Here is a 14875-nt window from a genome sequence, read left to right as displayed (position 1 = left end):
AAGGGACATGACAGGCTGGCTAGCTAACGTGGGAGCCTGAATTCAGAGAGCTGTAAAGGTGATAAAAACCCCTTTTTCTCTATGAGATGGAGAAGGCAGGTCCCAGGAGATGAGACCCCTTCTCCTAAGGGCCTCCTCAGAGCAGTGGTGACCCTGGCACCTGAAGGGCTATGCCAGCAGAGTGCTACCTGGAAAGACCCCGGGCACGGGCTGGCTCACAGACATGGGACCTGCCTGACATCTCAGAGATCAGTGCCCTGGAAGGCTGGCTACCACGGCTTCTGCAGACCATCTCAAGAGGTGTGGTGGGATTAGAGTTGGGATTGGCCTAAGTGGGAAGAGTGTCCCCACCAAAAAAATCCTTGAGGAATGGAGGAGAACAGAAGGGAAACAATTTACCAAGGTCACATTTATAGTCATGAACCAGAGCTGTTAAAATGTCTGTTCCAGAACATTCAACATTTATAGTAAAAATTCTCCTCTATAGCTAGATTTTTAGCAAATATAACCCATAAGATCTTTATATGTTAAATATAAAATATGCTGGCTCACTTCTGCAGGATGAAATGTGAAAACTGTTTTGTCCACGGGCTTGAGACACCTCCCTAAAAGCAAAAAGAGCCTCCCACTTATAGACACCTTGTAAACTTACCAAAGGAGGCCCCCCGCTACTAAAGGAAAAGTGCGTGAGCCCAGACAACTCGGCTGGGCCTCGGGGCTGAAATCAGATAACTTCAAAGCAAGGGAAAAGGACTGGTTTTAATTAGATGACTAGATAAAAGGTGCTCAAAGGGTGCGGAGCAGATGGGCTTACCTTTTGTGCTATGGACTTGCGATAGGATTATGAAGAAAACTAATTTACATGGAAATAAACAGTTGTCAAAATAGTTTTAAAAAGTCAAGTTCACAGACCCCAGGTTAAGAATCCCAGGTGTACTTCTGTGTGTGTGTGTGTGTGTGTGTGTGTGTATTATAGAGAGAGAGATAGAGAGATCACAGGGTGAGTTGAAGATGAAGGGGTGATATCTGGAGAATAAAATTAAGGGGTGAGAGAGGATTATACTGGGAGAAGGAGAAAGGGAGAGGTAGAAGGGGTACATTATCTCATAAAACAGACAAGAAAAGGCTTTTATAGTGAGGGGAAACAGGGGAAGGTGAGAGAAAATGAGGGAATCTTATTCTCATAGGATTTGGCTTAAGAAGGGAATAACATACACACTCAACTGGGTATGGAAATCTGTCTTACCCTACAGGAAAATAGGGGGGAAGGGGATGGGGGGGATGATAGAAGGGAAGGCAGATTGTGGGAGGGGGTAATCAGAAGCAAACACTTCTGAGGAGGATAGGGTTAAAAGAGAATAGAATAAACGGGGGGAGGGAGGAGGAGGATAGATAGGAGAGAAAAAAAAAGAATCCCAGGTATAGAAGGAAAAAACTCCAGGACACCACTAGTCAGTAGTCCCTAATGGTATATGGTAAGACTATAAAATGTTACTAGAGGAGGCAGGTGCACTCCCTGTATAATGCAGACATTCAGGACTACAGTAAACAGAAAACCATGCCAGCGTGTTAGGCTTACTTGTCTTTGTACATAATCAATAGCCCGACTGGCGGCATCCGGAGAGGTTCCATTATAGGTCTTGTACACTTTCTGGATGCGGCGATCAACTTCACTTTCCACCTAAAGACAACACAAGTAATTCATTCTTCAGTGATGCTGGGAAAGACTTGGCAGTAAGAAGCTACAGCTAAAATGCCTAACCAGCTGCTTGAGAATCGCTGAAATACCTTTATTCACCATACAAATCAAACTACCAAAGGATTATTTTACAGAGCTAGAAAAAACAGTAACAAAAATTATTTGCAAGAACAAAGTTAAGAATATCAAGGGAATCAGTGGAAAAAAAGTGTTAAGGAAGGCAGCATAACAGTTCCAGATCTCCAACTATATTACAAAGCAGTAATCATCACAATCTAGTAGCGGCTAAGTAGAGTGGTAGATCAGTGGAACAGATTAGGTACACAAGGTACAGTAGTAAATGACCACAGGAACCTAGTCTTTGATAATACACCCAAAGATTCAAGCTTTTGAAGCAAGAACTCAACATGTGACAAAAACTGCTGGGAAAACTGGAAAGCAGTTTGGCAGAAACTAGGTATATACCAACATCTTACACTGTATACCAAGGTTAAGGTCAAAATGGTGAAATGATTTAGACATAAAGAGTAATATAATAAATGATTTAGGTGAGTTTTATGAGCAAACAAGAGATGAAGGAGATTATGGGAAGTAAAATAGATAATTTTGATTCCATGAAATTAAAAAAGCTTTCACAAAAACAAAACTAATGCAGCCAAAATTAGAAGCAAAACAGGAAACTGGGGGAAAAAATCTGCAGCAAGTTTTTCTGATGAAGGCCTCATTTCTCAACTATATATGGAACTGAGCCAAACTTATAATATATGAGCCACTCCCCAGCTGATAAATGGTCAAAGGCTATGAACAGGCAGTTGTCAGAAGAGGAAATCAAAGCTATCAAAGTCACATGAAAAAATGTTCTAAATCACTACTGATAAGGGAAATGGAAATTAAAACAACTGATATACCACCCCACGCCTAACACATGTTAGCTCAGATTGGCTAACATGACAGAAAAGGAAAATGCTGGATGTTGGAGGGGATGTGGAAAAACTGAAACACTAATGCCTGTTGGTGGAGCTGTGAACTAGTCCAACCATTCTGGAAAGCAATTTAGAATTATGCTCAAAGAGCTATAAAACTGTACGTACCCTTTACCCAGCAACACCGTTACCATGTCTGTTTTGCAAAAGATCAAAGAAAAAGGAAAAGGACCTATTTATACAAAAATATTTTATAGCAGCTATTTTTGTGGTGGCAAAGAATTGGAAATTGAGGGGATGCCCATCAATTGGGGTATGGCTGAACAAACTGTGGTACATGATTGTGATAGAATACCACTGCGCTATAAGAAATGATGAGCAGCATGCTCTCAAAAAAACATGGAAAGACTTCCATGAACTGATGCAAAGTGAAGTGAGCAGAACTAGGGCAACACTGTATACAGTAATAGCAATACTGTACAATGACCTACTGTGATTGACTTAGCTATTCTCAGTAATACAATGATCCAAGACAATTCCAAAGGACCCATGATGAAAAACGCTATCCATTCCAGAGAGAGAACTGATGAACTGAGTGAAGGTTGAAGTATACTTTTTAAAAGGTTTATTTTTATTGTTTTCTTTTGCAAGTTGGTTAATATGGAAATATGTTCTGTATGATCTCACATGCATAATCGATATCAAATTGCTTGTCTTCTCAAGAAGAGAGGGGTAGGAGGGAGAGAGAAAATTTGGAATTCAAGATTTTAAATAATTATTGTTAAAAAATTTTTTACATGTAATTGGGAAATATTTAACAGAATACATAAAAATAACTTAAAAAACACTATCAATCTAAAAAATGTCTCTGTTTACTACTCTATTTTTTCCCCCTTTTTCATGCCCTATGTTCAACTGTAGGTTAGTGTAATTTTGTACCAACACTTAAGTTGGGAGCAAACTCTCGCAGGAATTAAAAACAATCTATGAAGAACTCACATTTAATACAACTACGTCTACTCTGGAGAGAAGAGAGCCATGTAACACCCTCAAGACAGATGCCCTAAATTACAAATTAATTTTATCTAGTTTTTTCAAATAAATTTTCCTGGTAGGTTCTCAGAGGACTTAATTTGCTTTTCTCTTTCTTGTAAGGCATGAGGACTGTTAGAGCCATAACTCAAAATGCTGCCTGCAAACATGTGCCCACATAATGACACAATCCATTGTTTCATTGATACAATGTTTAGACCTTGAGCCAAACATCTAGCTAACGGGGTAGGAGTCAACCCCTTGAAATTATGCCTCATGTCAAAGGTATGCACAGTTTTACAATTAGCAGCAGGGAAAACAGGATTTGGTTTTTGATGACATTTTTATCACTTGGACAATCAGCAGAAGTAACAACTTGCTTGCCCCAAAGTCCTTTACCGCAAATATATTCAATCAAATGATCAATAAACAGGAATTAATCAACACCTACTATGTGCTAGGCACTGTAACAGATACTGAGAATACAAAGAAAAAAATAAAACAAACCCTGCCCTCAAAGTGCTTACAGCAGGTATACTGGGGAGAACAAGGCCAGAGGCTTTTCCAGGGAATCTGCACCTTTGGGGAGCGGGGAATCCTTAACACAAGGGCTGGGAACTGGACTTTTATCAGTCCACTTCTAGGGCTTTGGGGAAACCACCTTATGCTAACCCAATTAAACAACAACCTGACAGATAAACTAGAATGCCAATTACTAATTCACAAAGAAAAGAATAACAATCGAGCAGAATCAAGTCTTCCCAGAAAGTTTCCTTAGAAAACCAGATATTCTGGGTCAGGTCAAATTTAGGTCAGTCCAGTGACTTAGGCTTCCAGTTAAAATGCAATGAAAACACCCAGAGACCATAAAATGCAATAAAGAATGTCTTCACTAATAAGAAAGGACATAAAAGGCTACAATCCTTTAAAGTTAAAGCTAGTAATTCAGATAAAACAGCAGGTGATTCTGCAGAGCAATGAGAATTCAGCTAAAGCCTTGGATACCAGTCCCCAAGAGGCCAATGATGACCTGGAGAACAGCTTCCCTGCTCCTCCTCACCCCCCTCAAAGGAAACCTGCCCAACCTACATAAAATGGGCCACTCCTTCCATACCAGATGGATGGTGTTTGTTGGTTACAGGGTCAAAATCCAGGGAGGAGGCCACATCAAGTCCTGATAACTTCAAGTAACCCATTCCTCCCCAAGAGGAATGTGCTAGAACACAAATTCTTACTCTTTGGCTCTCTTTCTTCCAGACTCCACGCTGACCAATTACCTTCTATCTCCATGTTATTACCATGGAAATCAAGCTGCAATCTTTAAAGCTGTTAACAGCTGCATTCAGACTGATGTGACAGATCAGTGGGTAGGGAGCAAATCCACTGTCCTGACAGTAAAATAACGCTAGGGTCAGGATTTCCTCTGTTTTTATTTATTGCAGGCAGTTCTTCATAACCACATAATAATGGCTTTTTTTTTTACCACATCAATGGATTTAAATAGTAAATGACATCTCACAACAGAGATTTAAACCAACAACGAAAGCATTACCACAGGGGTCTGATGATACCCTCATCACTGTTTCTAAACTTATAGTAGAACTAATATTCTCTAGCCCAGAGCAGCAAACCCAAGCCATTAGACTTCAGTGTCACCTGTGGCATAAAATTAGGGAAGATGGAAAGAAAGGGCAGGGTGGGGAGGGGAGAAGAGAAGAAGCAGAAAGAAGTGGTCTATACAGCAGGGAGTGACAGAGTCCCAACAGAAATCATACCTGTATAATACGGTGCCCATCTCTATTGCAGAATAAAATAAAATTTGACAGCTTAACACTTAGCATTCTAAAATGTCAGCACGAGTATTTTTTTAAACTAAAATTACTTAGAAATATAAAAAACCTGGTTTTATCTTTTCATGTTTACGTATAATTTATTTCCATATCTATGTTATTATTTAAAAGTCAAAGGCCACCCTCATTTCTATGAAACAACAGTAACTTTGTCATAAAATTCAAAGTCATCATTGACTTCTCTTCTCCCCTCGCTTCTGGTAGGCCAACACTAGTGGTACGAATGGCTTTTTGGAAGGAGTTTCAAGGGCTCATCCTAAGTCAATTTACATTGTAACTTCTAAAACCGTGATGCAACTTTCAAAATCCTATAAATGTAGTAGAATTGATAATGTGTTGCCCCATATCATAGGGCTGGCTGAAAGAAACCTCGCTACATGAGTAATTTCTGATCACTCTTGTAGTTGAGGAATTTTAAAAGAGTAGCTGAAATTAAACAGTACGTGATTTTTAAAAGCAAACATTTTTACTATCACTTGAAGTGAATGCTGTTCTAGTTGAATATAAATGACTCATAAAATGTTCTTCAAATTTAGGGCCTACCACACACTGAAGACAGATGACAACATTAAAATTCATACCTTTGCTCTATAAACGTATCCCAAAACCACAACGACAACCTCTGTGATGAAAACCAACAGCAGGATGATCACAAACTGCAAGGAAAAAATTGAGAGGAATTTGAATACGCAAACTTGAAAGCATAAACCCAATTCACTCAACAGAAAAGTCATCTAGTTTCAATGTGAAATATGGAGACAGTTTCGGAGGATCCACATTAAGAAACCCAGGGAACTCCATGAGTTGTAGAAGAAAAGCCCAAGAAATCAAGCAGGGACGTGCATTCTGACGCTGTGGCATCAGTGAGATGCTAACTTACTGTGGCAAGTCCACAGCGGCTTTCTCGGATGGTGGCACAGCATCCAATTAGTCCAATGATGAAAAGGAGGGTTCCTACGGCTATAATCACAACAGCAGGGATGAGTGTGTACACGTCTTCAAAGAAATGATCATAGTCATCATAAGTGATGAAGACATAGGCTCCCACATAGCACAAGATGCCTGCTGCTGCCTGCAGGAAATAAAATGAACAAATTGGGAAAAATCTTCTCCCCCCATCCAGCAACATTCCTCTCATCAGTTGGTAAGCTGTGATTTCACGATTAATTCCTGTTACACACAGATTAGCGAGGCTAACCGACTGACTGCTGACTCCAACCATTAGGTAAGAAAAGCACTCTGAAAACAAGTGGGCTGATTTCATCCTTTTTACATAACCACATGCATCTTTTGTTTTTCCACTGCATTTTAGGGACCCTTCATTCCCAGAATTGAAGCCTCCATAATAAAGAAAAAAGTTAAGCAAAAACAGCTGATAGAAAGACTGAGTCTGACAGTGTATGCGGCACTCTGTTCCCTAGTCCCTATAATTATTCAGAGTCTGACTTCCTTCTCAGGGACATTACTGCAGTCACTGTGCATCCTAATTCTCCCGCACCTGCTCACACAATCACCTCAGGCCCCTCTCAACTCTAAAGCTATGACAGGATGAGGATCAGCTCATACATGTCTTCCCACCTTTCTCTCAATTCCTTCTAAGTTGAAATCTATTTCCAAACCTCTATGCCCATCCTCTTCTCACCCCTCCCCAAGTGAAGTCTGAACTTAAGCAGCTAAAGCTGTTCAAATAAAACCATCCAGAGGCTCCTGGCCAGCCTCGTGCAGGGCTAGTGCCACACCCTCCTCTTTATGGACTGTGTTCCCCCAATAGAATGTAAGCTCTTTTAAGGCAAGGCCTGTCTTGCTGGCTTGTATTATACCTACAGAGCTTAACAAAGTGCCCAGCCCGCAGGAGCACCTACTAAACATCTCCCCTGCCCCTCTAGTTCCCCAAGGCGGCCCTCATTCCACTCTGAAATGAGTCTAATTGTTGGGCAGTTTTTCTTTATACCAAACTGAAATCTGGAACTTCCAGCCTCTGGGCTAAGTGGAAAAACTACTTTCTCTTCTACGTGTTATCCCTTCAAGCAGCTGAATTCTGCCAACTGCCACCCCACTCCCAAGTCTGTTATCTGTGGGAAAACACTCCCAGTACCTCCAGCCTATCTTTGGGTGGCAATGCTTCAATCAAGGCTGTTCACCATCCTGTTGCCCCCTTCCTTTAGATGGGGAACCACAACCCCATCGCCAAAATGCTTGATGTTTTACTCAGGCTGAGATACGGTTACAGGAACAGAGGAACAGATTCAAATTCAACAAACTCTTCAAAAACATGTATTATGTGCACACTATCACGCCAGAGAAGATTAAAAAGAAGATATGCTACTCCTGCCCTCATGGACCTTCTTAAAGGAAAATAAGACAACTAATTATACAACAACAAATAAACTTTTATTAAGGACCTACTATACGTGAAGCTTGCTGCTAAGGACTAAAGCTACAAAATGAAAAACGTTACCCAAGTTCCTTAAGGGGGATGGGAAGGGAATAAGCATTTATATAGAACCTATTATGTGCCAGGCATTGTGCTGAGCAACTTACAAAAATTATCTCATTTGATCCTCACAACAACCCCACAAGAAAGTGCCATAATTATTCCCATTTTACCGCTGAGGAAACTGAGGCAAATAAAGGTAAAGTGACTTAGCCAGGGTCACAAAGCTAGTGGATGAGGACACTGAACTCGGGTCTTTCTGACCCAAGCCCCAGGGTTCTATCCATTGTGTCATGAGCTCAGAAAGTGTTGTTGGTTAGAGGCACCAAGATGACCACAAGACTACACATCATTACAGAATTCTCCTATCGATGACTCGGTCTTTGAGACTCTGTAATTAGAATGTAGGTTGTACACTGAGAGAATGTATGTCACTGTTGTTCTGAGACATTTAATCCAGTTTTAAAGAACTCTGGGGAAAAACAGACCCAAGAAAGAAGCATGAACACTCCTGCTACTCCAGTGTGTCAGGCCAACGTCACTATGTGTGAACGAGCTGTTAACATTCAGGCTAATCTGCAGAACACCAAGAATCTCACGGGGAGGAGCAAGAACTGCACACCCAGAACTGGTGCTCCCTGAGACTCAGACCGTTTCAGTCTGAAAGTATAAACAACTCTCAGCTTGGACAGAGGTTGGGATTCTGCCCATTTCTTCCTGGGTAATATTTCTTTTTTGTCCCATTCTATTGGAGTCAGTCTCAGGTTCTTGGGTTAAGCAAACCTCAAAGAAAAGTTCCATCTGTGAAGTTAAAGAAATTAAATGACTTCCTTAGGAATATCATGGATTTTTCACTTCTGAAGCAGAAAAACGGAGCTGGAAAGGTTTGTGAGAAAGCCATCTGGTCTAGCTGCTCCCTTCCCATCCTCCCTGGTCTCTTCTCCTCTGCCCAAGCTGGGCAGTCTTCTTAGGCGCAATATTCAGACGTGCTCAGGAGACCTTGTGCGGCCTCGTTTGTCCTGAGAAGAGGACCATGACATCAGGGAGGTGATGCCATGACTTGCAAGTGAATTAGATTTAAGTGAGGAAGTGTGCAAAGTCACCAGCCTCACTTTTCTCCTCCAGAGCCATTTGGGTTCAGTGGTCAGATACAGATCGGGACAAATGGAGATGGCCCCACCTCATGTGGCCTACTGAATCTCCGACTGCCTCTACATAGGGGATGGCCATTAGTTAGAATCCTTTACCCCAGAAACACTGATTGTTAGTGCCAGAAGGTCTAATTTTACATAGGAACAAAGTGAGGCTCAGTGGTTTAAGAGGCATAAAGTAACAAAGCTAGTATGTGGCCTAGCCAGGACTTGACTGCTAATACACATAACTACTTACTGTGTTTCTAGCAATTAGACCTGTCCTACGATGGTCAGCTACCTTAGACAGAGAAATTAGTCTGAGTAACACGCTGGCAGAAGTCCTTGAGCTAGTCCCCCTATCAGGATAAGCAATTTACTGACTGTCCTCACCAGACATCTTTGACTACAGAGCTCAGGGTAGGAGAGCGGCTTTGGATTAAATGCTTGGAGATCCTTGAAATACCACTGATTACATGCTCATTAGCACTTTTCTCCAGAAATTAAGTGTAGGAGTTAGGCAATTCACAGCTTTGGTTCCCACAGCAACCAGAACTTGGCATTTCTGTGGATGTGTTTTTATTCTTCTGCAATATGGTGCTTCAAGGCTTTAAAAATCACATGCATGCACAGGAGAGGGAAGGAAATTAAGGTGGCTATGAGAACCTATTTCTAACTTCCAGACTCACGTTTACTATCTATTCTAAGGTATCAGGACAGAAAACACTTGCTTGAGTACAGCAGGACATAACTGCAAGTGTTTCAGATGACCCAATTTCAACTATATTTTGGGACTTACAAAGGAAATTTGTCTAGCTCTCTTGATTCTCCTACCTGTCTGACAGCTCCTTCTCGGGATCTTCCGATGGTTTATTATCCTTCTAAATCCTAAATATGGGTGGCCCTTGTCCCCCAAGGCTGTTTAACTTCTTCTTTCTCTGTACTGCCCCTTGGTGACCTCATTCTCTCCCACAGGCCCAATAACCTCCCCCGGGCAGATAACTCCAAAATCTGAGTCTCACTACCTCTCCTGGATGTCAGTCAGTCCCTCCTTTCCAACCGCCTGCAGGCTATCTCTACCTGGATGTCCTATCAGGACTTCAAATTCAACATGTCCAAAACTGAACTCAAATTTGTTCCCAGCTAAGCTTGCCTCACCTTCCAGACACCTTCCGATGTGGGGTTGAGGGAGACCACAGAATGAAATTAGCTGCCTAATCCCACAGATTCTCCTTGTACATTTTTTACACTGGTCCCTTCCTCTCCACTGACAACCACCTTCTGAACTATTCAAAGTGCCTTTGACCTAGGACTCTGCAAAATGAAAGAGTTGGACCAGATGACCTCTACCATGACCTCCTTGGATCATGAAATCTAAAGCTATAAGGGATCTTTACAAGGTAATCTAGTCCCTTAAGTCACAGGTGAGGAAACATGTGTAACAACAGAGGATCTGGCTTGGTAGTAGTATTAAAACCAGGATCTGAACGCGGGTCCTCTGATTCCAAATTCAGCACCTGCTACCACACCATGACTCCCTTGTCAATTTCTTCCTCCTCAGATCCATCCTTCAATGGATCATAAACCTGAGAGCTGAAAGAGGCTTGAGACCAATCACTTTACCCACGAGGAAAATGAGACCAAGAAAGAATGAGCAGAAGAGGCAGAATTTGTACCAGATTTCCTGATTCCAATTTCAACACTCTTTCTATCACCCCATACAGCTGCCAACAATATCTTCCTAGAGCACATAACTGACCACATAACTCCCCTGCTCCAACATGTTCAGTGGCTTCCTACTTCCTGTAAGGAAACACAAAATGGGGCCCTCCAATATGGTTCCAACCTACAGGAGCTGTCTTATTTCACCTTATTTCCCTCTGCATAGTCTATGTTCCTTGGCAGGTTGGTCACAAGCTCCTGGAGCCCAAGAAGCTCCTAGCTCTAACACCTCCTACCAGGCCAGACCCCCTGTGGGCTCGTCTCTGCATCCTGGGTCCCCCACAGGGTGCCCACACATGAGAGGTGGTCTGGGATGCTGAGCCTCAATCAGAGGCAGCAGGACCGTATAAAAGAAGAGACTGGCCAAACAGGCCCCAAGGGCAAAGTTCCTGCCCTGATCCATACATTCCTTAGGTAAATGTGCCTCCGCGGCCCTGCACATAAGCATGAACTGGAAAACACGCATATACACGTGCAGAGAAAACCACACCTGTTATTCACGTAACTTGAAGGTGAATCTCAATTAGTAAAAAAAAAAAGTCTGGATTACAGGATGGCTAAAATTTTATTTATTTCAAGAAAACATTAAAAGTCTTGGGTAGAAATCCTGTTATTGAAGTTAACCCTTAAAATTATCAGCATCCAATTTTACAGGACACTTAAAAGTCCTCACATGTGCTCACTTCACCAGAATGAAGAGCCTGCAATCTTGCTTGCATTATAATTTGCTTATTAAACCCTTTCTTTATAAATAGTACAAAGCTAAAGGTAAACTTCAGCCCAGCCTAGCACTATTCACAATTTTTTAATGAAATATGAACTGATGAAACTTCACTGTACTTGACTTTATTCACCACCTTTTTTCTCTCTTTCAGCTTATTTTCTCTATTTCCAGTTCAGATACGGAGTAATAAGCACCTACTACACGCATACAAGATGCTGTGCTACCCCTTTCATCATACAGAGCAGGTGTCTTTATTTTTGGAGACCATCCCATCAAAACAGGAAGTACAGCAGCCAGTACTGATCAGCAGGGAAGCTTTAACCTGCTCTGCTTTACCAAACTGGGCAGTTTACTGCCATAAAAGCTGGTGGACTTCTACAGGCTTACTATACTGGTCCTGGACTTAGTGAGAACAGCCAATCAATCACCGTTAGACCAACTTCAGCTCAGAGCTCCCAAAACTTAAGCAATCCACCAGCAAAGACTATTTTCCTGTTTCCTCTAAAAAGTGAAATTTTAAATCCTTTTATGCTACAGTAAACCATAAAAGAAAGAACAGTTTTAGGAAAAGAACATAATAATGGACCTCTGAAGGGCTTCAAGGGCTCATCTGATCCAGCCCCAGTTCTCCAAGTAGGCAAAAGGCAGCCATATATCTACAAAGGCTTCAGCAAGTTTCCTTCTGAAGGCAGTCAAGGGCCAAAGATTCCATAACCTCCCCTGGTAGTCCACTGTTATCCAATAAGCACTTTCTATGTGCAAAGCTTCGTGCTGGGTGCTAGCCTATTTTTCAGTGTTTCATCAGGTTGATAAAACCTTTTAAAAAAGTTACCATAAGCCTCTACAAAAAAGGAAGGCATATATATACAAATCTTAAGTAAAAGAAAACTACATTTGCATACCCAGAACCAACAAATGTGTTATTTTGGTCTACGGAAAAAAAAATTGTGGGCTGAAAACATGCAAATGACAAAGAACTTTGGTAAGTTAAATAGCAGCTGATTTTCAGTGTAGTACACAGCAGAGTTCTGGATATTTACATTTAAGATATGAAATTAAGAGTGATGAGCCTGAAGGGATTCTTGTACGTGGGAATTACATTGTTAAGTGTCGCCTGGTAATGAGGCATGTGAATGGCTTTCAGTGATGTCACCCTGTACCCAGCTTAAGGCACTTGTCAGAAATAGATTTCTAAGCAGTGGCAGAGAAACAAGCCAACAGCTGCAGATGCCACCAGACAGAGAAAGAGTGCAAAGGCAGCCTAATATCAGATACCATTTGTAAAACTGTCTGTCCTTTTAACAGAATGTAAAATAGTTCTTTGCCCAGGCTGCAAACTAGTCAAAATCTGATTTATCCCAGCCGAGTTGGGAGCACAGCAGAGCTCTATTTTAGCCATTCATTCCAAGGGGGCAACTCATTAGTAGTAATCCTAGTGATACAACCAATACCCTTCAGCTACATGAGGGGAGATCTGAGTTTATATAAGTTGTGTTATGTATAAGCGGAAGGCATCAAAGCTTGTAGGAACTTCACCAATTCCTTCTCTTCCTTGAATAAAATTAATATGTAAGTTACAAAATAAGTACTATATAACAAAAATGGTTTCTGAAGTTGTGAATTACATTGTGTCTATCAGTGAGTACTTCGAGCTATTAAAATGGCCAAAACCAAATTGTCCTAAGTCTTTTTCAGGGATATCCACAAAAAGGCTGGGATTTGTTTAAGGTTTGGGGCTCTACCCAAATAAGGAGTCACAGATATGGTTATTAAGGTGAAGAGGAGGAAGAGGGCAAGGGAGAGAGAAAGGGTGAAATGCTGTATGTAGGGCTTGGAAGAAGCAAACTGATTTTTATGTCACACCCGAAGACTGCATTGGGAGCCTGAGGTACTGACTTGGAACTTTCTAAAATAATGGAAGGGGGGGCAAGAAGAGTGGGGTAGGATGACCTCAACTTTCTACCTTGGGAAGGAATTAAACAATTTCTGCTTTTCTTCCTCCTTCACACAGTCTAGACCCCAAGAAAGGGCTACTCTCCAGAAGCCTGGCCCTATACCCATCTCTTTCTGCCAGACCAAATTCACTTGCCCATACTGTTTTCTAAGTCAGACAGCATGCTCCCACAGAAAGAAGGTTTTCCAGGGGGCACCTGTTTAGAAACTGGTGGGGACTGGGAGGGATATCAATGAGTTTTAATTTCTCTGAAAGACATGAACTAGTTACTGTGGCAATGCTCAGAGTCCAAACCTTAGGAAGGAGGCACATGGAACAGCAGTAAGGACATGAAGGATCCACGAATCTGTCAATTTGGGGCCAATTAGAAGGTCTTCAAGAGCAGCTTTGGCCAAAAAAATCCACTCTGTGGTCAACCTTGTGATGTGTGTCCCCAGAGTTAGTTAGCTAAGACATTGCTCAGATAACGGATAACAGGGTTTATACACGAAGCCTTGCCTGGAGCCTTTGAGAACCTTCATGCCATCATCAGAAAGATGTAATAAAAGTAGCCTTGCTATAAACTGTAACTTTCAGGCACATAAACATGCCTTGTATTTGAGTCAAGGTTTCTGAAATAAATCACTATGGATAAAATCAAGAAACTACACCTTTGGTTTGATTCCAATAGTATCACCACACCAATCCTTCTTGGTCTTATCGTTCAGGAATAAATCACCACAAGTCTTCATCTATGGGGATGGCGAAAGACAAAGCAAGTGCTCCTGGGGGTAGTGACAGAGAGCTAGCTGACAGTCGTCTAAGAAGGGACACAGGAGAGGGGCCTCAGCCAAGGAAGGTGGCAGGGGAGAACGAAGAAAAGGGCGCCCAGAAAGAACGATCGGGGATCACTAAAAAGACTCAAACTATCAGGCTTACAACTGTACACAGGGCAGGCCCTGACTGTGCCACTCTCAATCAGCCGGGGCTCAAAAATCACTTTGGTATCAGATGCTAAACTCTGCTCTTAAGTCTACTAATTATAGTCACATTAATTCATAGTCTAAGAAACACCTCTTTACCTAAGATTCTGAAGAAATACTCCTTACACCCATGTTGAGACTGCAAGTATATGGAAAATCACTGTCAACCTTTCCTCCCCAACATTTAAAGTTTTGATTTAAAGTTTTGAGGTCCAAATTCTCTCCCTCCCTCCCCTCCCCCTTCCAGATATGGTAAGCAGACATAGGCAATACATGTGCAATTATGTAAAACATTTCCATATTAGTCATTTTAGTCAAGAAGACTCGAATAAAAGAAAAAATAGAAAGAAAAAGTGAAAAATAGCATGCTTCAGCCTGTATTCAATCAATGTCAGTTCTTTCTCTGGAGATGGTTGGTATGCATCACCATTAGTCCTTTGGGATT

General features: G+C 41.6%; 1 protein-coding gene across 1 annotated transcript in view; it reads right to left on the bottom strand.

Moving 5' to 3' along the window:
- Positions 1-14875, bottom strand: part of TSPAN3 (tetraspanin 3) — a 32633-nt gene that overhangs the window by 6459 nt on the left and 11299 nt on the right. Inside the window, exons 2-4 of the mRNA XM_020976010.2 lie at positions 6385-6576; positions 6086-6160; positions 1580-1681 (exon numbers count right to left, since the gene is read on the bottom strand). Coding sequence (XP_020831669.1) covers positions 1580-1681; positions 6086-6160; positions 6385-6576 — 369 coding nt within the window. The remainder of the gene's footprint in view (positions 1-1579; positions 1682-6085; positions 6161-6384; positions 6577-14875) is intronic.

Source organism: Phascolarctos cinereus, unplaced genomic scaffold (assembly GCF_003287225.1).
Source record: "Phascolarctos cinereus isolate Bilbo 61053 unplaced genomic scaffold, phaCin_HiC Scaffold_3;HRSCAF=262, whole genome shotgun sequence".
Classification (NCBI taxonomy): Eukaryota; Metazoa; Chordata; class Mammalia; order Diprotodontia; family Phascolarctidae; genus Phascolarctos; species Phascolarctos cinereus.
This window is presented reverse-complemented; position numbering and strand designations above follow the sequence as displayed.